Genomic DNA, 23,600 nt, shown 5'->3' on the forward strand with positions numbered 1-23,600 from the left:
CAATAATTCCCACACTTGGGGCATGGTACCCTTAGCTGAGCTGGAAGCCCCTATGCATCTGGACTTTCTTCCTGGATGTACCAAGGATCCATTTCCCCCTAGGTCTTGCCATCTCACCACTGTGGCTACCAAAGACTGTGCAGATCCCTCCTCCCTCTGATTTCAGATCTGATTTCTTGACCTCTGTTTTTCTGGGGACTGTTCTCTCTTGCTTTGGCTTTCCTCAGTCATGTTTGCCTAGTGTCCCCTTCTTTGGTTAAACCACAACAAAAACAGATCTTTTCATGAGGCTAATTTCACCCTCTGGCTCTAGGACTAGATGCAGAAGCCAGATCTGGCCCATCAGAGTCACGGTGATTGGTTCAGGAATGAGTATGTCCTGTGACCAAGCCAATCCTGGGACTCTGCTGGAAAAGAGTTGTTCTCCTTCCTTTAGAGTGCTGAAGGCTGTAGAGGGGAAAGCTGAGCTGACGTCCCAAGTTTGCCAACCACTCCTAAAGAGCCTACCTAAGAATAAAGCCATCACAAAAGAAAAGTTGAGAAATGGAGACAAATTTCTGTTAACATAATTTTAGCCTTTGGATCAAGCCTTGCTCAAGGCCAAAATTATTGCTGGATTTTTCTGTTTTCTGAGTATATAGACTCCCTTTTTTCCTTAAGCCAGTTTGAGTTGGGTTTTTGTCTCTTTTGCTGAAAGAATCTTTATACTTTCCCACTTTCCTTTTGACATTAAATACATCCATCACTTCCCGTGCTTTGGCATGTCATTTTAATCTTTTAAGTAACAGGCTTTTACAAAAAACAGGGAAAAACTGTTCACTTCAGGCCACTTCTAAACCCAACAAAAAGCACCTGCAACTGCTTGAAATGGAGAGAAGAAATACAGCAAAATACAAATTAGTGTCTAAAGAAGTGTATCACAATAATATTGTCAGTCTGTTTGGGCTGTTGTAACAAAATACCTCAGACTTAGTTGGCTTATAAAAAACAAATTTAACTATATGTTAACTAGATACATTGTACACCTGAAACTAATGTAGTATGTCAATTATACCTCAATTTTTAAAAAAGGAAAGAGGATTTTTTTTTTTTTTTGACTGCAGCATGTGACTTGTGGGATCTTAGTTCCCCAACAAGGGGTCGAGCCCAGGCCCTGAGCATGAGAGTACAGAGAATAGTACATATATACTGGAGTATAGTATATGGCAAGTCCCAAGAATCTATGGTGTGAGAAAGAGAAATTCCCATTGTGCTCCAGTTCCTCACACGAGGCCAATCATGAACTGTATACAGTCTGAGGAGAGCCGAGAAAGATGGTACCAGCACACAGCTTTCTCCTACGCTGGTCATAAAGCCCGAAAACCTTACTCAGCTTTACCCATCTGGCCCAAATACATCCAGAGTATGTGTCATGTAAACTCAAATAGAAAAAAGCAGTAACAATGAACTTTTCAATGTTGGGTTTTACTTCTTGTAAAATGTTGAAAATCCATGTATCCAGGAGCAAAGGATGTTGTGAGGGTGGTAAACCATCTATCTTGAGGCCTTGGGTCTCCAAAACTGGTGTATCAAAGCTAGCCAGCCCCTTCTACCCAGGATTTCCAATAAGGTGGGCCCAAGGACCCTCACCTCTTGCTCCCAGAGTAGCCTTTGGCTGGTTTCTCTCGGCATCTTGTGACTCTTCCTTCTGACTTCCTTTCCTCTTTCTGGTCTCCTCCTCTCCTGCCTCTCTGGTGTTGACCAAATGCCATGATTTACAGCTGCTACTCTCACCCATGGCTAGTCTGCCCAGAGTGAGGTGATAGGTGAGCTGTCTCTATTTTGAAGGATTTTGTTGTTTCTGATCTGACCTATAGAGGGAGCTTGGGATGAACATCTGAAGGGGTTCTCTATCACATAGTGACTACCACAAGTAGCACATGTTCTACATTACAAATAAAGACTCAGTAAGTGAAGATCGTGATTTGAGAAATGACCTGGAGAAGAAAAGCTATGTGCAGATCCCTTCACGACCACAAGCTAGTTAGTTGACATTGAGTATGTGACTTCATCTCTCTTGACTTCCATAGAAGGAGCTGGAAAGATCCCCAACTGTGGGCTAAGAGCTGGTTACATCATAATCACCTGGAACCATTGTTAAAGATTCATGTTCCCACACTTTGCTACAGTTCTGTATTAGTCTGCCGGATGAGAATGTATGTATGTTTTCTTAGCAAACAACCTAGATGATTCTGATGGGCATCTGGGCTTGGGAACCAGTGTAGCAGGTGATCTCTCCTTATGCTAAGAGATCACTGAGCCTGCTGTTGCATTAGCCAGGTTTGGGTGGAGCTGGAGCTGGTGGGGGTGAGGGACTGCCAGACCTCTCCCAGGGAGTGTGTTTGGAGGGCCCCAGGGAATCTGCAGACGAGAAGCAAGGTCATCAGCGTTCACGCATGTCACAGATTCTCTGCTGCCTTTCTTCAGTTCCTACCACAGGAAGGCAGCAGGCACCAGGGCTCCACTGGTCTAAACCATAGTTTTCTGATGACCCAAAGGTTCTAAAAATACAGAAGAGGTCCAAATCCTGCTCCTGGCTTTTGTTGGGGTGGAGAAAAGCAGAGTGCCCAGGGAGAGGTTGTTACAAGCCACAAAGTGGTAATTTCTTCCCCGGGGTGAGGAACGTTTTTCCCTGTCCCTGCCTCTATCTGCAGTGGTGCAGTCTGTTACCTTGGATACCAGCTAACACTTCCCGACAGGCAAGCTTCACTGCTGCTTGGAGGAACTAGAAGTGGGAACCAGGAAAAACAGAGTCCTGGGACGACCAGGGCCCTTCTCCCAGAGTTGGAGAAATAGAGAAATGCAGGTGAGGTTGAGTCACAAGTATTGATAGAAGGGAAAGAAAGAGGGTGGGGGAGGCCCAGACACTAAGTTCTGGACTGAGTGAGAAAGACTCGGGAGCCTGGGTCTTAAGCACCTGCTGTCTACATGCCAGGCATTGTGCTAGGTGCTGGGGGTACAACAGTAAAAAGGGGAGTAATGGGAGAAGAACTGTGGCAATTTGGTATGAGACAGCCAGAGGGCAGGACTAGGAGGAAATTATTTCCTCCTTAGGGGTTGGGGGCAGCAAATGGGGTTCAGGAAAAACTTCTTGGGTTTTCTTATCAAACAACGTTTTATTGCAAAGGCATTTCTAGAAGTAGATCCAACTTGAGCAAAGAAGAGGATGAATTAGCAAGGTGTATAAGTGGGGTTATCAGGGTGCACAAAAGGATGCAAGATGAGGTAGAGAGGTGAGTAAAGAATAGAGGCAAAAGGAGTGAAAAGTCTTTGAAGAAGATCTGGTTTGCTTGTCTACAGTACTGAGGAGTCATGGGCAGGGTTCTAAACAGGTAATAATACAGACAGTTCTGCATATCAGAAAATCATTCTGGCAGCAGATTGTAAAATGGATCGGATGGAGACAAGACTAGAGGTTACTAGGCAGCTAAAAATACAAACCCTGGGGGTGGTTTTATCATTAGGAGAATCCTAGATCCAGGAGTTAGCACATCAGGAACATAGCTGAAGATTTTCTTTTATCCGCTAATCAGGGCTACCTCTCTCCCTTTGACAAGAGGCCGTTTCCTAAGGACTTGTTTGCATGTTCTCCTCCCCTCCTGTGACCAGTCTCCCAAGGTAACGTGGCCCACCTTTGTCTAAACTCCGGACCTGCCCTGAGTACATTTACTCAACAAATGTTTTGGGGGCAATGTTTTTCTAGGCAACGATTACAAAGAACCGTTCTAACTTAGTTAGGTTGACTAACAAGTCCTGCCCTCAAGGATCTTACTTCTAGTGGACTGCTGGGTAGGGGAGAGTGGGGCAGAGACATAATAAATATATAGAACATCAGATGATGAAATGTGCTACAGCGGAAACAAAACGGGGCAGAGGAGGTACTGTCTGAGGAGGGGTAATCAAAGACCTCTCTGAGAAGGTTTCGTTGAGCAAAGGCCTGAGGGCAAGGGCTGTCCAGCTCTGCCTCCCCAGTACCAGGTTTCTCTGACTTCCAATAGGTACTCTATAAATGTAGACAGAATGACGTATGACAAAAACCACTACAATATTGTAAAAAAAAAAAAAAAGAAAGAAAGAAAAATGTACACAGAATGAATGAGTGCTTGAGTCATATGCTGAAGTGCTTGAAGATGCGGCAGGTTTTGAAATGGTATTCCTCATTCCTATAGTACTTTGTATTTTACAAAGCTCTTGTATATTCTCAGTTTGATCTGATCCTCTTGACGGAGTTGAAGCAGACAGCACAGTTACTATTATCCCCATGCCATTCTGCAGATGGAGAAACCTTTTAGCACGTCACGTTGTTTTTGTTAGTTTTATGCAGCCCAAATACCCCTCCGTCAGCCAACACAAGTCACCTCAGAATCCAGGTCATTAGGCTGTTCATGAAAAAAGGGAGCTGAGACAGGGGCATCCAGTGTTCACGAGGCCTTTCTGTTCCAACAGTCTCGGCCACTGAGTTTCCCAGCAAACTGTAAGCCAGCTGTTTTTTGAGGTATTGCCACAGTATCTTGGTGCTTCCCAGAAAAGAAAACTCTTCTGAATAAAAGATTAAAGGTCCAAAAGAGAAAAACAAGTTGCTGAACCATCAATGTGTTGCTGTGTGTGTGCTCAGTCGTGTCTGACTCTTTGTGACCCCATGGACTGTAGCCCACCAGGCTCCTCTGTCCGTGGGATCTCCTAGGAATAGATTGCCATTTTCCTCCTCCAGGGGGTCTTCCCGACCCAGGGATCGAAGCTGCATCTCCTGCGGCTCCTGCATTGGCAGGCAGATTCTTTACCACTGAGTGAGTGAGTGAGTGAAGTCACTCAGTCGTGTCCGACTCTTTGCAACCCCATGGACTATAGGCTACCAGGCTCCTCAGTCCATGGAATTTTCCAGGCAAGAATACTGGAGTGGGTTGCCATTTCCTTCTCCAGGGGATCTTCCCGACCCAGGGATTGAATCCGGGTCTCCCACAGTACAGACAGACGCTTTACCGTCTGAGCCCCCAGGGAAACCCATGAACCATCATTAAACTATTTAATGTTTTCATGAGAACACCCACTCCAATGTTAAGCTTCAACTCCATCTGGAGATTCCCACTGGTTGTTTTTTTTGTTTGTTTCAAATAACATGAAACCTAAATGAAGTTGCCAGGTGCTGCTAGTGATGTGGGTTTGATCCCTGGGTTGGGAAGTGGAGTGCAACCCACTCCAGTATTGTTGCCTGGAGTATCCCACAGACAGAGGAGTCTGGCAGGCAACAGTCCAAAGGGTCACAAAGAGTCGGACACAGCTGAAACAACTTCGCATGCAGAAAGCCAAAAGGGAGGAATTAGAAGGAATTCCTGCAAAAAGGGAGGAAATAGAAGGAATAAGTATCTAATGGAACCCAAGAGCAGGAAGTGAGGTCAGTTCTTCAAGAATCAAGGTTTACCTCCCCTCCTCAAAATATTTACTGTCTACCAGTCCCTGCTCTCATGTCATTTATAGTCTCATGGGAGAAAGATGCCAATTTTTAAAAATCACACTAATGAATGTATTATTCTAAATTAAGTACTTTCAAAGAAAGAAGCCCAGTTCTGTGATAGTTTACATAACACAAGAAACCTGGAATAGAATGGGATGGTGGGGAAGACTTCGCAGAAGAAGTGAAGTTTGAGCTGAAGAGTCAAGGATGAGTGACTGGGGGCAAGGAGGGGAAGAGAATGTTCAGAGCAAAGCCAGCCCATGAAAAGGCCCTGTGACTAAAGGAAATGTGCAACATTCCAGGGTCTGAAGGGGAAGGGGAGCTGTGGAACACAGACGTGGTGAAGGGGGGTAGAGCAGGAAAGCTGGAGAGTTCGGTGGACAGTGGCAAGAGCCTGTGAGCCTCAAATGCCATCGTTATGATCTCAATCTTCATTCTAGAAATAAAGGGAAGACTTTGAACAGTTTTAATCAAGAGGGAGAAGAGGGGATGTGACGTTGGGTCTGCGGGTTTTTTTGGCCGCAACTTATGGCCTGTGGGATATTAGTTCCCTGACCAGGGATTGAACCCAGACGTGACAGTGAATGCACAGTATCCTAACTACTAGTTCACCAGAGACTGCCCTGGATTTCTGTTTTTAAAAAATCACTCTGACTTCAGTGAGACGAGATTAGATGGGAGAACTGAGGGGATGTAGGGAGGCCAGTTAGGATCTACTGCAGTCGTCTATGGCAGAGGTGACAGAGGCCTAGATGTGAGAAATGTCAGTGGAGACAGAAGTGGTGAGATTTGAGAGAGGTAAAATTTACAAGATTAGGGACTTCCCTGGCAGTCCAGTGGTTAGGACTCTGGCTTCCACTGCAGGGGGCACAGGTTTGATTTCTGGTGGTGGAAGTAAGATCTCACATGTGGCACAGCATGGCCAAAAAAAAGCAAGATTAGATGATGGAGTGGATATGAGGAATGAGGTATCAAGAATAATTCACTTCTGACTCGTATAAGTAGATGGATGGTGGTTCTTTTCTCTAAGCTGGAGAACAAAAGACCAGAGGCTAGTGTGTAGGAAATTTGAATTCAGTCTTGGACATGCTGAGTTTAAGTTGCTCCAGATGGAAATATCCAGTGTAATTGAACGCACAGGTCTGGAGTCAAAGTGACAGGTCTGGGCTTTTGACATACAACTGGGAGTTACTGAAATACAGATGATAGTTGAAGTCAAGGACAAGGATGTTTGCCTAGGAAAAGAGGAGAAAGTGAGAGGAGAACTGTGTGCATGATTTAGCCTTGAGGAACACCAACTTAAAATGCTCAGGTAGAGAAGGTGAGCCTGCAAAAGAGACTAGGAAGGAGCAGAGAGAGGAGGAAGCCGGGAGAGAAAGGCCCCAGGAAAACCAAGGCAGGGAGTGGCCCTGCCCTCAACTTGGCTCTGAAGATGGTCTTTCCCTGCTTCAGAATGTACATGGTGGCCTCACAGCTCTTCATTCGGAATTCCCGGAGAGAGGATCTGATCGACCTGTCAGGCCCACGTCTACCACTGACCCCCTAAGCTGTGAGCAGTAGCTGCAGGGACCCACCCTCTGAGTGCAGAGGCAGTTATCAAAGGCAAAACTCGGCCTCATCTTAATGTTTCCCCTCTCCACTTCCCCATCCTCTAAGTCGTTATGGGCACTTGCTGTCTTCTCCGCCTAGTCCAGACTGCACCATACTCAACATGGCCACCTCTTTTTCATCCTTCAAGAAAGCCAAAGCTCAAGCCTTCCCTGGCGGTCCAGTGGTTGACTCCACCTTCCAGTTGAGGGAGCACGAGTTAGATCCCTGGTTGGCGAGCCAAGGGCCCACATGCCGTGGGGTGTGGCCAAAAATTAACAACAAAAGGGTCTAAGCTCAAAAGACACTTCACTGACCACCTTACCTATGCAAAGTAGATTCCTTTCCTGATTACTCTCTATCCTTCCTTCATCACGCGTTCCATAGTTTGTTATTACTATATTTAATTTAATTTTTTTTCATTTATTTATTTATTTCACTGAGCTGGGTCTTCACTGCTGCACAGGCTTTCTCTAGTTTGGGTGAGTGGGGGCTACGCTCTAGTTGCCATGAGAGGGCTTCTCATTGCAGTGGCTTCTCTTGTCTGCAGCACAGGCTCTCGGGCTCCTGTTCCATGGCATGTGGGAATTTCCTGGACCAGGGATTGAACCTGTGTCTTCTGCATCGGCAGGCAGATTCTTTACCACTGAGCCACCAGGGAAGCCCCTACTATATTTAATTTTTAACATCAGTCTCTCCTTCTGGGAGGACAAGGACAATATCTAGCTCCATGACTGTCAGCAGGGGACGGCTGTGCTCCCTGGAGACATTAGGCCATGCTTAGAGACATTATTAGTCGTTACAACCTGAGGGGCAGGGATGCTCCTGGTATCCAATAGGTAGAGCATTCTTCAGTGCCCAGGACGACCCCATGACAAAGAATCATCCAAAATGTCAGAAGCCCTGAAGTTGAGAAACCTTTTTTTGTCATCTTGTTCACCATTGTATCCGCAGCATCAAGTAGGCGTTCAATAAGGACTTATTGAATGAATGAATTAAAGAAGAGTTGAGCTGAATATAAATGCACTCCAAGGCCATTGTCTACATGTTGCATTCATCTCTTTCTGGTATTATTTTGCTCCCTAGGAAAATAAGCACTGGATGTTTTTATAATGGCCACACAAATTAGTGATGTCTTCCATGGTCAAGACAGTACATTTCTGGAAAATCATTGGTAAGCATCTTCTCTGATTTTTCCAAATGAAAGCAACAATAACAACATTTTTTTTCATGGGAGTTGAGGGGGAAATACGTGCCTTTAAGTGAGACTGGGTAAATGATAATTGCATCATCTTACACCTGAGGGCTTCAGTTACCTAACTACCAAAACAGTAAAATAAAATGTCTTATGAACTTGGAGTCCACATTCTATCAAGATCTACACAAGAAACTTCCCCAGTTACTACACAGAAATAAAAATGTTTCTGGAGGCCCTGACCTCATGGCATCAATGTCTGGCACCAGGGCATTGATCAAATGACTTTGTGTTTTGTAGCATGAGGAGAAACAATGACAGAGATCCAAAGAAGCAGTTGAACCAGAAGAATATCAATGAACTTGACCAAAAGCTAGACAATGGACTCCTGGTTACGCATATTAACCAGACACAGGACTTACTGGTAAAAACCATAAGTGCTTCTGCTGAGCAGCCGTACTCACAAATCATAGCTGGGAATGCAGAATGTATTAAATTCTGGGTATTTCTTTCTTCATGTAGGATCTCAGGACTGGTTAAGAATTCATCTCTAATCTCCTATCTTTAAAAATTACTAAAGAATCTCTATGCTATTTATAGAAATAGTATAGCCTTCTTGGCCATATCATCAAATATTCAGGAGGGTGTGAAGATGCTGTCCTTGTTATCAAAGCTTGAAGGCTAAGGAATTTAATTCTAAGATTCTCCTTCCTGAGATTTGTTTTTCTTGTAGGATTTCCTAAAAAATCTAAACCCAAAAATCAGTTTCAGGAAGTGCTATTGGAGCGAGAGTGTTATGGCAGGAGAATTAACCTCTAGAATAACCAGAACTGTGGTCTTAGGCTGACTCCCATCATGTTGATGAGCTGTCTTCTCGTGGTGGTGAGTGGATTGTCTAGAACTCACAACTCACTCTACCGTAGAAACAATTGCCATCGGAAGCTGTCAGCACAAGTCTGGCCCATAACTCTCTACCTATACTGGGGTTTAACAAAAATCTTTTGAAATGATAATCAGTCAGAAACAATACAATTTTAATGCTGGTGATTAAAAATCAGGAAAATAGTTGTGTTTTACTTTTCTCAAGTATTGGCACTAACAGGAAAGCAAGTTTAATTAAAAGGAAATGAGCAAAGGTGAATAGAGTATGGAGATTCTGAAGTATTCAGTGACCTTAGATGTTGATACTATGAGTATCTAGTTCACCTAATTTCTTATCAAATACATGACTTCCCAGGTGTATAAGGACCACTCTTCCTTATCAGCCACAACCGGGGCCTCATTTACCTCACAAACAAATTGCAGTGGGAAAGAGAGAATGGATTGCCCCAACAAAGATCGTATTCTTCTGTATGTCAGGCACATCCTTTAGTGTGTAATCAGTATGTCTACAGTCAAAATCCATAATGGGTTTAATGGTGCTCAGTCGCTCATTCGTATCCGATCCTTTGCCACTCTATGGCGCCTCTGTACATGGAATTTCCCAGGCAAGGATACTGGAGTGGGTTGTCATTCCCTTCTCCGGGGGATCTTCCTGATCCAGGGATTGAACCCGAGTCTCCTGGATCGGCAGGTGGGTTCTTTACCACTGAGCCACCACCACTATTAAGCCTGTGTTTAATAGTAGCTCTTCAAATGTTAACAATACAAAATCCATGTCCTAAAACATGATGGAACATTTCAAAGGCAAGTAAAAGGGAAGAAAAAGGTGAATGAGAAGTCTACCTGTTTCTGTGTTACCAACTAGGGAAGTGGTTGTCCTAAAAGATGAGGAGAGTGACATCTAGTGGTTATATGACGCAGAGCAGCAGCTCCCTAAGTGTGGGGCTGGGGCTAAGATTACAGGCGGGACATTAATTAGCAGAGAGAAATAATGAGAAAACTGTCTTTTCAGTCAGTTCTCTCTCGATCCTTCACAAAGACAGTCAGAGTTTGGTGGTAATTTAAAGGCCATATAGTATGGTGATTGTGAGCATGACTCAAGCTATACGGCTTGGGTTTGAATCCCAGCTTCACCACTGGAGCGACTATGTGACCAGCTGGGTGACTTTGAACAAATTACTTAATTCTCAGTGCTTCAGTTTCCTTGTCAGTGAAATGAGGTTAACAATGATGAAGCCTATTTCACAGACATAAATAATATATGTGAAGTGCTTGTCACATTAAAGTCGCGCTATTAAGTGTTTGCTCTAATTATTAGTGTTTTTCACACTTTAACAGTTGCTAATTTCCTTTTGAAACAGAGGGTGAGCAGGCCTCAGGCACAGATGTAAGGCACCCAGCGCTATCTAGCTGGACTAGGACAGCAGCAGTTTATTTTCACTGTCCATTTGTTTGTTACCTCCTGTGTGTGTGTTGGTCACTCAGTCAAGTCCAAATCCTTGCGATTCCATAGACTGTAGTCTTCTGTCCACCAAATCCGAGTGGAAACAAGAGTCATTGTTAAGCACTGCTTGGTGAAGAAGGAGATGCATGGCTTGCCCAGCATCACAAAGCTAGTAAGTGGGGGGCCCAGGACTGCACCTGCTTCTTTCCTCTCTCTCTTCCTCTGCCCATTCCTCCTTCAGAATCCTCTATCAGATCTAATTCTGTCTAATGCAGCTCAGGCAGCCACAGCAGATAATTTCATCCCCTTGTCCACCACCTCACCCTCTGCAGTGACAGCATGACAAAGACAAGCCCACTCAGGGTTTCAGCAGGTGCATGGGAGACGGGCAAAGCCATCCTTGGGTGTAGACAGGGCCACGGTGGGCTAAGCAGTGCAGGTCCTTTCCACAGTCATCGGACATTGCAGGGTGGTTTCTCACTGTGGGACTGAGCCGGCCTGCCCTGACGATGGGATTCCTCACCCCGAGGCATGGCCAACCCCGGCAACACGTAAGGCCCGTTGATTCATTCAAAGAATGGTGCTTGTGCCGGAAGCTCTTGCAGAATCCCGGTCTGATCTAGGCTTCGCATCTTTCCAGGCTCCTCTCATATCACACATACCCTGTGTTCACTACACACTCCAATTACCGGGGCCACCCTTCTGTTCTGGAAGAACTCTGACCCAGCCCCAAGTCTGCCTCTGCCTGGAATGTGCATTCCCGGGTTGCACAGGGCTGCCTCCTCCTAAACTTCCAGAAGGACCTTCTCTGACCCCCATCTCAGCTAAAGTGACTCCCCATCTCCACCCTAGTCATTTTCTGTCACATTCCCTTGCCCCACTTTCTTAATATAACTGTTCCTTGCTAAAATTATGTACACTGATTTTGCTTTTCTTTACTGACCCTTCGTCCACACTAGAATGTGAGCTCCGAGAAGACAGGAACATTTCTGTCTTGTTCACACTGTAGCCCTAACACCTCAAAGCAGAGCTGAGAACAAGGAAAATGGGCTCAGAGCCCCATGTCAGCTCTCTCCCACCTTCTGGCTCCCAGAACATATCAGCGATGTTGAATGCTTGCTGTGAATGACTTCAGCTCTATCACCAAGGCCACCACCCACATCCTGAGCTTAGCATTATGTAAGTGACACAGGCATCTCTAGGCACAAGCAAGGGGGCTTGTTCATTTCATGGCCAGACTCCTGTGATGACTAGGAAATTCTTTTATCCTCTGCTCTTGTTTCTGGCCTCTGGACAGGGAAACTTTTCCCTCTTCCATTAGTCAACAAATATTCGTGGAGGATCCCTCAGACTGAGAGGGAGGCAGAACTCATATACCTGAAAAGACACAGAGAATGCAAATACAGAAATAAACAAACATACCCCCATCACTTGTGTTTGGCAAAGACCCAAAGGTACGCAGGGAATTAGGTAAACTTTAGAGTGAAAAGAATGAGGAAGCGTCAGGTGTGCCCTGAAGGAGCAGGCACATGGAAGCCAGAGATGAGCTAACTAGAAGCTGGATATCTCCTGTGATTGGTTTGGGAGTATGTTTGGCTTTCTCTGGCTGGTCCTGAGCTGAAAAGGGGATGAAAATAGGAAAGGTGGCAGACCCGTCACAGTCCAGACCTCCTGATCCAGTTGCTGGAGAGGTTATGGTTTGGCTCCATGGACCGGTTGCTGCAGAGGTTGTGGGTCAGAGTTCTATAGTCATGCAGGGTCTAGCCACTGTGTGTTTGTGTATCAGCCTCTCACAAGGCAGGATGTGGTGAGTGACCCTTGACTCCTCTGGGGACATACTGGGGAGGAGGTGAGGGAGGGGAACCAGTATCATCGGGGGCAGGTGGCCCAGAGCACAGGCCTCTCTGCACACACCTGTTGCCTCAGCAAGACAAGTTCCTGAATAAACAAACTCTCTTAGGTAGGACCAGTCAGGCTGACACCCCTTGGGGGTCTCCGTGGAGGGACCTAAAGCACCCTGAGCTTTGCCTTCTCTTTGCGCTGTTTTCTCCTTGACTCTGGCTTCCGTTTCACAGAGGCTGCAGGGGGATGAGACCCAGCCTTCAGTCTGGGAGAATTCAGAAGACTGGTTTTCAATGCACAGTTTAAAGTCTAAGAAACTCACTTTGGCTGACCTGATATGCCAGGGCACAGCTGTGCTGTAAGTCGGAAGCCACTCCCCTCCCCAAGCCTGAGAGACACATCGTCCAGCCCCCTGAGCCCAAGAGGCCCTCTCATGAGACTTTGCTTCCTCAGGGAGGAGGCCAGCAGTGTCCCAAAGAAAATGCACCTCCCCGCCCAGACCGTCCACCAATTTGAAGCCAAGCTTTCTGAGTGAGTATGTTTCTCATGTCCTCCCAACAAGCCCAGAGCTAAAGAATTACCTGGGTTCAGCACCCTGAAAGTGACTTTGTTCAAACGACAGGCTCTGTTGGACCTGTGGGCAGTTCTCTTCCCACCTCTGGCTCCAATGTCCTCTTTTTTCAAATAAAGAAGGTTGAACTATATCAGTTTTTCTCACCCTCTTAAAACCCATGGCCCCTTTGGATGAAACCTCACTGCCTCATCTGATGTGTAACAATTAAGAGTGACAGACTGATTGGATTCATATCTTTACAGATGTATGTTAAAAATATTCAGGCCCCATCCCAAATTCCAAACCAGTTTTTTTCTTTTAATGTGGACCATTTTTAAAGTCTTTATTGATTTTTTTTTAATTTATTTTTTTATTTTTCAGTGGGTTTTGTCATACATTGATATGAATCAGCCATAGAGCTACACGAATTCCCCATCCCGGTCTCCCATCCCACCTCCTTGAATTTGTTACAATATTACTTCTGTTTTGCATTTTGGTTTTGGGGTCATAAGGCATATGGGATCTTAGTTCCCCAACCAGAGGTTGAACTCGCAGCCCATACATTGGGAGGCAGTCTTAACTACTGGACCACCAGGGAAGTCCCTAAACCAGATTTTTTTAAAAGCTTCTCTTTACTTTTTTTGGTCTGACTTCACAGCCTGTGGCATCCTAGTTCCCTGACCAGGGATCGAACCCAGGTCCTCAGCAATGAAAGAGCAGTGTCTTAACTACTGGACCACCATGGAATTCCCCCAAACTAGACTTTGTTAGCACCAACCCCTGTGTAACAATTGCTTCTGTGATTACTGCTTGCCTGAGATTTCTTCAAAGTTTAGAATAATAATCAAGCACCAACATTTATTCATGTGTCAGGAATTCTGCTAAAGGCTGCACACATTATCTTATTTAATCTTCACATCTCAAAAAATAGTATTATTTTCAAGACAGTTAATGGAAAATCAATTGTTGAATGACCAATTTGTCAAATTTATCAAAGCATTTTACCTGTAATTTTTATAGCAAATTTTATTGAGTTGGAAATTTAAACAGATTTTAAAGATTTCTGTGGTATTTTTGGTTGACTGGTTTTAATTGTGAATCCAGCATTTTAAGGAATATTCAGTCATTTGGCAAATTGATTTTCAGAGAATTAGTTTTAAGTAAACTAAATTTCAGCAAATTGACTTGAATAAAGTCTTATTATTATCTTCACATTGGAGATGTGGAAACTGTAGAGTTTACAAGTCAAGTCACACAGCTAATAAACAACAGAGCTGAGTCTCAAAGACAAGCATGTCTCATCACGGAGCCCATGCTCTTTGCTGGCACCTACTTGTGGGTCTTATGACTCTGCCCACTGCCCCCCATCCATGAGTTCATGCCCAGAGGGCCTTTTCTGGGCACCCAAATCCCACCTCCCTCAATGAGGGCAATTCAGTTAAATTCAGATGACTGAGTCCTTCACTTGAGCACCTGTTACAGACTGATCTCCAAACATCCATAGGAATAGTCTGCAATAAGGGAAACTCAAGAAGTTCCCCTGGCCACTTACTATTCAAAAACTAAGTTTTTTGTTCATCAGTCCACTGAGAAACTGATGCTGAGCAGCCTCAGTCGTGCACTTATGATCATGTCCAGGTGACCAGAAGTCTCAGCTGAGAAGACATACATTTGAGAAGAGCAAGAATGTTCTTCCACCTTTCTCATGAGAACCCTCCCCCATCCTGCACAGACTGACCCTCCCTTGAAGCCCACCTCTAGCTCCACCGTTTACAGTGCAACCTGTAACACTAAGAGAGCTTTCCACAATCCCCTCCATCTTTTACCCCAGCAAACAAAGACCTTCAGTTTTTTCTGGGCTAGAGTTTGCCTTATATTCTCCCAGTGCCTTAGAAACATTAAAAGAAAAAAATTCCCACTGCATTTTCCTTCTGTGTATGTGAGTGGCCATTGCTCGGTGCTGGAACTAACCTTGGGTGACAAGTCTTCCTGGTGTTTTAACAGAGCTATTGAACTCTATCAACAGAGAATTCAGTGGCTCACAGAAAACAGCAAGAAGGTAATAGATTTCTATCTTTGCCTCCTTTCAGTCATTGCACCTGTATTTGTTAGAACCCTTTCTGTTGCAAGTAATAGACCTCCAATTTACATTAACCAAAGCTTAAAAAGGAATTTCCAGACCTACAGAAATGAAAAGCCCAAACACAGCTGTATCCTAGGGTTCAAATGATGTCATCCTTTGTCTCTGAGCTCTACCTTCCTCTGGGTTGGTTTTACCCTCCGTAAGGCTCTCCCCAGTCTGGGGAAGATGGGGGTCACCAGCAGCTCTGAGCTTGCATGTCACTCTAGTGGAGACCTTCCTTTCCCAGTGCACCCTCCTGAGTCCTGGGACTGACTCTCTCTGTGCCAGTTTAGACCAATCACCATAGCCAACGGGGTGAGATACACTAACAGCCTAGACCCGGAACTAGTGCTCACTCCTGGGGAAAGACAGGGGTCAGGGTAGTTGGGGAGGATGGGTGAGATCTCCCCAAACATCACAGACTGAGAAAGGAAGACAGATGATTGCACTTGGAAAGCCAGAGAGCTGTTACCAGGAGAGGAAACATCCCGGGTGAGAACAGCTGAAGCTCCCCTGGACCATTTCAGCTCAGACCTTTAGTGAGATTTACAACTAAGGCTGATCATCCAGACATAACTTCTCAAAGTTCGATTAAATGTTTCTCTCAGACCCAAAGGGTAGAAAGGTGCTCATAAGCAAATTAAACTTCATTTTGCTTTCTTATTTGTTTTAGCCTATGTTCTTCCAATTGATGCCTTTCTGGCCCACAGTTTGCTTCCACCTTAGGCAATCCTTAGCCACTTTGTGGCTTCCCTGGTGGCTCAGATGGTAAAGAATCTGCCTGCAGTGTGGGAGACCTGGGTTCAGTCCCTGGGTCAGGAAGATCCCCTGGAGAAGGAACGGGCAACCCACTCCAGTGTTCTTGCCTGGAAAATCCCATGGACATAGGGGTCTGGCAGACAGTGAGGTAGCAAAGAGTCAGACATGACTGAGTAACTACATGATGTGATGACGTGACAGGCAATCCTCAACTCTTTATTTATTTATTTACTTCTAATTTATTTTTGGTTGTGCTGGGTCTTTGTTGCTGTGCTTGTGTTTTCTCTAGCTGTGACGAATGGGGGCTATTCTTGAGTTGCAGCATGTAGGCTTCTCTTATTGCAGACTTCAGTAATCCGCTCTTGCGGATTTCAGTAGTTGCAGTGCACAGGCTCAATTGCCCCGCAGCATGTGGAATCTTCCCAGACCAGGGATTGAACTCGTGTCCCCTGCATTGGCAAGCAGATTCTTAACCACTGGACCACCAGGGAAATCCAATCCTCCACTCTTGTTTTAAAGCCTGAGATAGGTGAGTGTTGAAACTCATGCTCCCCAACCCCAACCTCCACCTGTACATACGCTCAGCAGGTGACAATACAGTGCTTAGGCTAGCTGCCTGAGCCGATTCCTTGGGTGTAGTCTACCTCTCAGATCCAGAACCCTCTTCTCTAGCTTAAGACAGGTCAGCAGATGCACATCTCCAGCTGTAGCACGCCCCCTCTGGTCGGTCACGGTAACACAGGCAAAGAGGGACGAGCGCCTCACCTCCTCCATAAACTTCAGTCCAGGGAACGCCGCTCTCAACCACCTACGCCTATCACACTTGTCCTGGCACTTTCGACAGAGGGGCAGGGATTGCTGGTTGGGTCCTTCTTCCCTTTATCCTTTTCTGATGGAGTTATTGAGGAGCCAGGGAATAAGCCCCAATTGGATTCCAGGGGAGCAATCACTTGTAAATCAACTCATGAGTCTTCTGGGTGCTCCCACACCTGATGTGATGCATAGTCCATCACTGGACCCAGTTCTGGACTCCTGTCAGCAAAACCACACTTCCCTGGGTGTCTGTTTCCATGTCTGCAGAGGATAAAACAGGGGTTATATACCAGTGGCATGCAGGCAAATCTGGCCCTGCAATCATGTTTTTCTTGGCCTCCATAGTTTTAAATATTTTTAAAATTAGATGTCAAGATTTTAAAATCCTGCTATTTCACTTGTATGTCTACTTTCAGTCTTCTCTTGAAAAAATTTAGGGCTATCTGGCATCACTGGGCTCCAATTCCCTCTCATGCACTCTTCCCGTTGTTTCTCTGGGATAAATTTCTAGAATTTCAATGGCGAGGTTTAAGGGAATGCATTTGCCAGTTATAAAAGCTCTAAAGTCAGCTTTCTCAAAATTTTAAAGGATAGACCTGGCCCCAAGTTTGAACTCCTTCTGGCCCCTGAAAATTGGCAATGTCCTGGGAAGCTTCATACTTCATCTGTTTTTAGATGAACAAATATTGTTTGAGTGATTACAGCATATCAGGCACTTTTTCCAGGACTGGGGATTCAAACATGACTAGTACAAAGCTCCTACTTTCATGGAATTTATGGTCCGGGGGAGAGGACAAATCACATACAAAGTTAGTTTCTGATGGTGCTATAAAGAAAAATAAAACAGAATGAGGGATGAAAGGGTAAGATAGAAGCAGGGATGTTTAAATAATAGGGTAGTCCAAGAGGAGACATTTGAATAGACACCTAAAGGGAGTGAGGGAGTGATGTTGAGATCGAGGGAGAATGTTTCAAGCAGAGGAAACAGCTAATGCTAAGGCCCTGAGACAGGGACATACTTGTTCCAGAAGCAGCAAGCAGGTCCATGCAGCTCTTGACTTTGTCTCAAGAGCGCAGAGTGAGCATTTGGAGAGCGGATGGTGTTAGGGGCAGGCACAGATCAGGAAGACCTTGCTGAGCTCAGATTTTATTCCAAAGATGAGAGTTTTAAGCAGGGGAGTGACAGGATCTGACTTCAGTTTCAAAACGATCACTCTGGATGCTTCATAAATTGATGGTAGACAACAAAGTCTAGGAGAAAATGATGGTGGCTTAGACCCAAGGGCCAGGTAGGGGGATGGGATGAGAACTGATGGATTCGGGTTATGGTTTGGAGGCAGAACCGGCAGGACTTGCTGATGGATTGGATAAGTTTAGGGCCAGAATGCCTAGGTGAATGTTAAATGCCATTTACTGAGGTGGGGAAAACAAAGTATGGAACAAGTTTAAGGAGGAACAATAGCTTAGATATCCAATAAAGCAAGATTTAAGGCAAGCATCCAGTGAAACCTATTGCCCTAGAGAACTATCAATTTCCTATGAATGGAAATTCCAATTCACAATGCAGCTATAACAGGAAGAACAGTTTCGAGGTAAATCAAACAGCATTGACATGTAGCTAGAAATAGCGGTTAGAAACATAGTTAGAAATTCACAGAAATACTGCTACAGCTACAGAACTTAACACATCTGCTTTTGATTGGTAGAATAGGCAGAAAATAAATAAGGCTATAGAGAAATGAAATAAGATAAGCTGATGTAATTAGATGTCAAACAATCTTACAAAGGCTGCTTTTCTACAATCTCCAAACTTTCTTTAATGAACATAAGTTACTTTATTAAAGTGGACAGTAAGTATTAAGGGGAAAAAATTTTAAATAAGTTGCCACAAATAGAAGCAGATAATGCCCTAAACTAAAACCGAGACACCTAGTTTTGCTCTCTCCTCTACAAAATGGGTCCCCCTTGTGTGACCTCTTGTTGAGGCTGGAATGTGCTTGAATTTCTGCTTCAACAAACTGCCCATGAAAGGTTTGCAGAAGTACAGAGTTGTGCTGGTTGTTCTGCCCGCCCTCTCTGATTTTAGGCATTTGGCCTCATCAAGGGGGCTAGAGTCGGGATTCTCATTGACGTGTCAGCTGTCAGCAGTGGCCCTCAGAAAGAAGAGTTCCAAAATGACCTCATGGTAAGTCTCTCTGGCCCAAAGAAGTACCTGGAACCACCTCCTCCTCCCCACCCTCTGTCCCCACTTCCTCCCCACCCTCCCTTTTGAGCTTGCTAATGGCTTTGTTGGTAGCAAGTGCAAAATGGAGTGTTTTACAAAGAACAGTTCACACTTAATTAGCACCGACTGTTAAAAAAATATGCTGAGTTCTTCGAAACCAGCCTCAGAGTCATTTGCAGTTGCGGTGTGAGCCTCTAGTATTCAGACTGTGGCAGTCCCTACCAACTTGACTGTCTCAAGAGCCTGTGCTCCCTGGAAAGAGCTTGTGGAGGCAGGGATCAGTTGGACCGACTCCAGCACAGGCTTCCAGCCTTTTCCTGATGAGGCGCGATCCTGGTTGCTTTGGTCGTAACTGAGGAGCTAAGAGCTCTAGGGCCAAATCCCAGGCACCTCCACCACTTCTGGGCTGTGTGACTCTGTTGTTTCATCTGTGAAACAGGGATGGTGACTCTCGCCACCTCACAGGGTCGCCAGAGGACAAAAGGAGCCCGTGCAAATGAAGCGCTCGGTACAAGAGTCTGGCATCGGCAAAAGCCCCTGTAGTCTCTGAGAAGTGATGTGGAGGGTCTGTTTTCTTAGAGGAACCTCTAAGCTTTGAATGAGACCTGAGCAGCGGTAGCTGGTCCCGGAATCCTAGAGAGGGATCAAGATGGGCCAGGTTCCAGACTTGTCCCCGTTCCTGGTCTCAGCAGGTGTCAGGGAACTGGTGTCAGTGCAGGCTGCCCTTCACAACATCCCCAGGGCCCAGTTTCCAGAGATACCCCTGGTGGGCTGGTGTATTAACCAAGGCAGAGCTCGTGTTGGTGGTAACAGGTGATGTTTCTAGGTGGCCGATTATAGCTTACGGTAATCAGTGTTGGATTTGTGATCTCCGAAGGGCAAAATTTCTCTTTGGGACCAAAGACTCAGCTTCAGTCACTTGGAGCTTTATCTTATTACAGTGAAAATGGGACAGAGAAAGCTTCTGATGTAGACATCAGAAGCGGACAGAGAGTGCCCCACTAGTTTGGGTGGGGCTTTATATACTTTTTCAATTGGTTACCAACAATAAGTCAAAAGAGTATCTCAAGGTTGTAAAAGTCTTACCAGGCCCACTCCCACAACATACATCTTAAGATAGCAGGATTAGTTAGAAGGTTTTTGTTAAGAAGCAAAAACTTGCCTTTGAGCAAGATACATTGTTGTTATATAATCATTAGTGTGGAGCTTAAGAAAAAACATACCCCTGAGCAAGATGTTTTATTGTGTAATCATTAGCTCTGGGCTTAAAGAAAGATAGTCTTAGGCAAAATAGATTGTTGTCATAACAACTCAGAGTTTAAGGGGAGAAAAGTCTTATGTGACTAAGATGAGAGAATGTAGAAAAAAAAGTTTGTCCCTTCCTCCTCCACGAGGGCCCTGGTCGCCTTATCAACGTACCTAAGAATAAACTCTCTCACCAGGAAGGAGAGGGACGCGTTATCTTACTGTTGGATACTCACCAGGCTGAGCCTGAGAACACCCAAGAGGCTGGCCCTGCACCCATCACTCCATCCCCAACTCACACGGCCAGGACAGCAACCACTGCCCCCCACCTCCATGCTCCTCTGTGGGTGCCACATGTAAATGCCACAATCAGGGTCCAGCCATCGCACACGCTGAAGTGGGTGCTCATCCCACCCACATCCATGACCCAAGTGTGTGGTGGTTGCTCCAGAAGAGATCTTGGGTCTGCAGTCAGTGGGAGTGAGAGCCAGTCTCCAGAACTGGCTGACCACCCAGGCCGCACCCTGACCATGCGCAGCCAAGGACAGGCTGGGATGGGCAGCTAGGGCGCTCCACCTAGACCCCCGTGACCCCAGGAGGGCAGCAAGCAAATGTCAACTTGGGGCTGCTAAGCTGAGTCTTAAGCAACCCTGTTTCAGCACAGTTCGCATCTCAGCCCAGAGGGCCCAACCACAGCCTGAGAGGTGAAGGCAGGCTCCGCATGACTCTGGGAGCCACTGATGTCCTCTTGCCCACCAGAACCTCATTGATGAGCAGCTGAGCTGTAAAGACAAGCTGTACATCCTGTCCTTCGGGGCCACCACCAGCGCCCTCTGGCCCAGCCCGACGGAAGTCAGCGCCTCCAGGTGAGCGATTGCCTGGCCTTGGCCTGGGTGTTTACCTGGTCACTTTCCTCCCTAAAAGTGTTCGTGTCTTTATCAAAAGATTAAAGTACAAAATAAGTGAGACAGTTCACAAAAAACAGAAACACAGGGAGCCAATAACTTTTGGAAAAGTCACCACCCCATGAGCACCACAAAATGAAAAGTTAAGATACCATTTCTACCCAGAAATCTAACAAAGATAGTTTTATTATTATGAAAATGATACATGCTGATTTTCAGAAATTGCAACTGTATAAAAGGATAAAAAATAGCAGATGACTCTCCCTCTCACCCTAGTTCCCCCTCCCTCATGTCCCAATAATAGTTTCTTCAATCTACTTCCACAGTCTTTGCACATATATGCATCTGTGTGTTTATCCTCTTTTATTTAAACAGAATCAAGAGAACATTACACTGTTTTTCATCTTGGCTTTGCACCTAATTTTCTCTCAATATGCAGAGATCAACCTCTTTCATTTTTCTTTTTTAACCTCTTTCTTTTTAATAACTACCTAACAATTCCACTGTTTAGTGCTTCCCTGGTGGCTCAATGGTAAAGAATCCTCCTGCCAGTTCAGGAGACTTAGGCTCAATCCCTGGGTTGGCAAGATCCCCTGGAGAAGGAAATAGCAACCCACTCCAGCATTCTTGCCTAGGAAATCCCATGGACAGAGTGGTCTGGTGGGCTACAGTCCATGGGGTCTCAAAGAATCAGATGCAACTTAACAACTAAGACGTAACTAAACAACTAAGAATTTCTACTAATTTATGCCTGAAAGTAGACATCTCTTTTCCAGGAAGGGAATAGCCTTGATTATCCACCATGTGTTAGGTGCCATGCTTGGCACTTCACATGTACTGTCTTACTCAATATTTATAGCCAGCACATGGAATAGGATTACTATCCCAATTTTGCTGATGAGTTTAACTGAGACTCAGGTTAGGGAACATTTCTTACATGGTAGTCAGAATTGGATTCCAAAGCACAGAGCAGACCCCAGGGAAAGCCACTTGCTTGGTTTCTGGGACGGAGGTTCCCTTGTCCTGCGCTGGCCGTAGAGGGGCGCCCTTCTGGGTAGAGAAGTGTCCATTTGAGCAACATAGGCTTTGAATCCCAGCTCTGACAGTTATTGGGGGATCCTGACTCACCCTTTAATTCTCTCATTAGCAGAATAAGGTGAGGATACCTGCTTCTCACAGAGTTGTTGGCATGGGAAGTGCTTGGCATGGGGAAGGCACTCAGTAGATAAGATTGTTTATTTTTTGTTGTTTTTTGTTTCTTTGTTTGTTTGTTTTTTAACTGTGATTTCCACTCTCGTTCATCCTCAAAGCTCCAGGATGTCAGACCTGGAAGTCACCTTGAGACTGTCTAGTCAAGAGTTCCTCAACTGCAATTATTCCTGGATTTCCCTTGTGACTTTTGTCATATCCCTGCCACTTGTACTATTACTTACTCTGTGCAACTTGTACTATTATTGATTTTAAAAATAACCCAATATTTATTCTGAATGAAACTATCAATGCCATAACTGAGAAGCCTGTATCACTTGCCATAATTAGAAAGTTGCTATAAAAATAAATAGAATGAAAGCAGACAAAATAGTGATATTAAATTCCAGCTTGAAACCTATTGACTAGAGACAGCACCAGGCCTGGGATTTGTTCTCTTTGTTAAAAAGGGAAATTCAACCATTATAATAATGAAAGAGACTTACTGGCAATGAGCTGAGGGGGTTTTTTGTGGGTGGGTGTCAGAAGGAAAGAGAAATGGGGGGACCAGAGCTGTCTCACTAGTGCCACGTGAGACATTGAACCAGGAAAGCTCTGTATTGAGTCACTACCCTATTGCCGGTAGTGTGTATTCCAATCCATGTGGGACGTAGTGACACAGCTTTAGTGTCTTCTCTTCAAGATTCTTTGGGTTGGGGATTAACCCCATGTTTCGGGCTGAGATCTGCCTCCAGGAGAGTTGGAGAGGAAAGGAGCTAGGTCCCAGACCCCAAATAGCAGAGTCGCTAGAAATTCAGGCCCTTGAGTCACACCTGGATTGAAGTCTCAGCGTTTCCAGTTGCTTACAGTATCCCCTTGGGCAAGTCCTAACTCTGAACCTCAGTTTCCTCATCTATAAAATGGGAATAAGGTATCCATATCAAAGAATTATTGTTAAGCTTACACCAGCCCATGTCCTGGGCCTGGTCCCTAGTCTGAGTACTGTTACTAGGTTTTATCATTTCGCCTAGTCTCCAGGAACTCAAGCTTTGGGTGAAAAAACTGGAGCCTGACAGAGGCAGCAATCTGCTACAAGCCCTGAAGAAAGTCTTCGTTCTGAAAGGGCTGAATTCTCTGGTGACCATCATGGGAAGCTGGTAGGTCTCCTTTTCTAAGCTGATAAACAGACCCAGAAAGGGATTGGAGAACCAAAGCAATGTTAGAGAAAAGACCATCAAGCGTGACTTCTCACGTACTCTTGAGAGAGGGCTGTGTTTCCAGGCCATTCATCTACAGATTTTTATGGCAGGGGGCCAGGCCAGCCAGGTCTGAGGCCCACTATGCCCTGCA

General features: G+C 45.2%; 1 protein-coding gene across 1 annotated transcript in view; it reads left to right on the forward strand.

Annotated features, from left to right (window-relative positions):
* Positions 1–8,190: 8,190 nt before the first annotated feature.
* The window catches only part of VWA3A (von Willebrand factor A domain containing 3A), a 48,117-nt gene continuing 32,707 nt past the window's right edge, over positions 8,191–23,600 (forward strand). Inside the window, exons 1-8 of the mRNA XM_065919287.1 lie at positions 8,191–8,252; positions 8,574–8,697; positions 12,675–12,799; positions 12,895–12,972; positions 14,999–15,053; positions 18,775–18,873; positions 20,917–21,023; positions 23,282–23,407. Coding sequence (XP_065775359.1) covers positions 8,191–8,252; positions 8,574–8,697; positions 12,675–12,799; positions 12,895–12,972; positions 14,999–15,053; positions 18,775–18,873; positions 20,917–21,023; positions 23,282–23,407 — 776 coding nt within the window. The remainder of the gene's footprint in view (positions 8,253–8,573; positions 8,698–12,674; positions 12,800–12,894; positions 12,973–14,998; positions 15,054–18,774; positions 18,874–20,916; positions 21,024–23,281; positions 23,408–23,600) is intronic.

The sequence above is a fragment of the Muntiacus reevesi genome, chromosome 2 (genome assembly GCF_963930625.1).
Source record: "Muntiacus reevesi chromosome 2, mMunRee1.1, whole genome shotgun sequence".
In the NCBI taxonomy this organism is placed as follows: domain Eukaryota; kingdom Metazoa; phylum Chordata; class Mammalia; order Artiodactyla; family Cervidae; genus Muntiacus; species Muntiacus reevesi.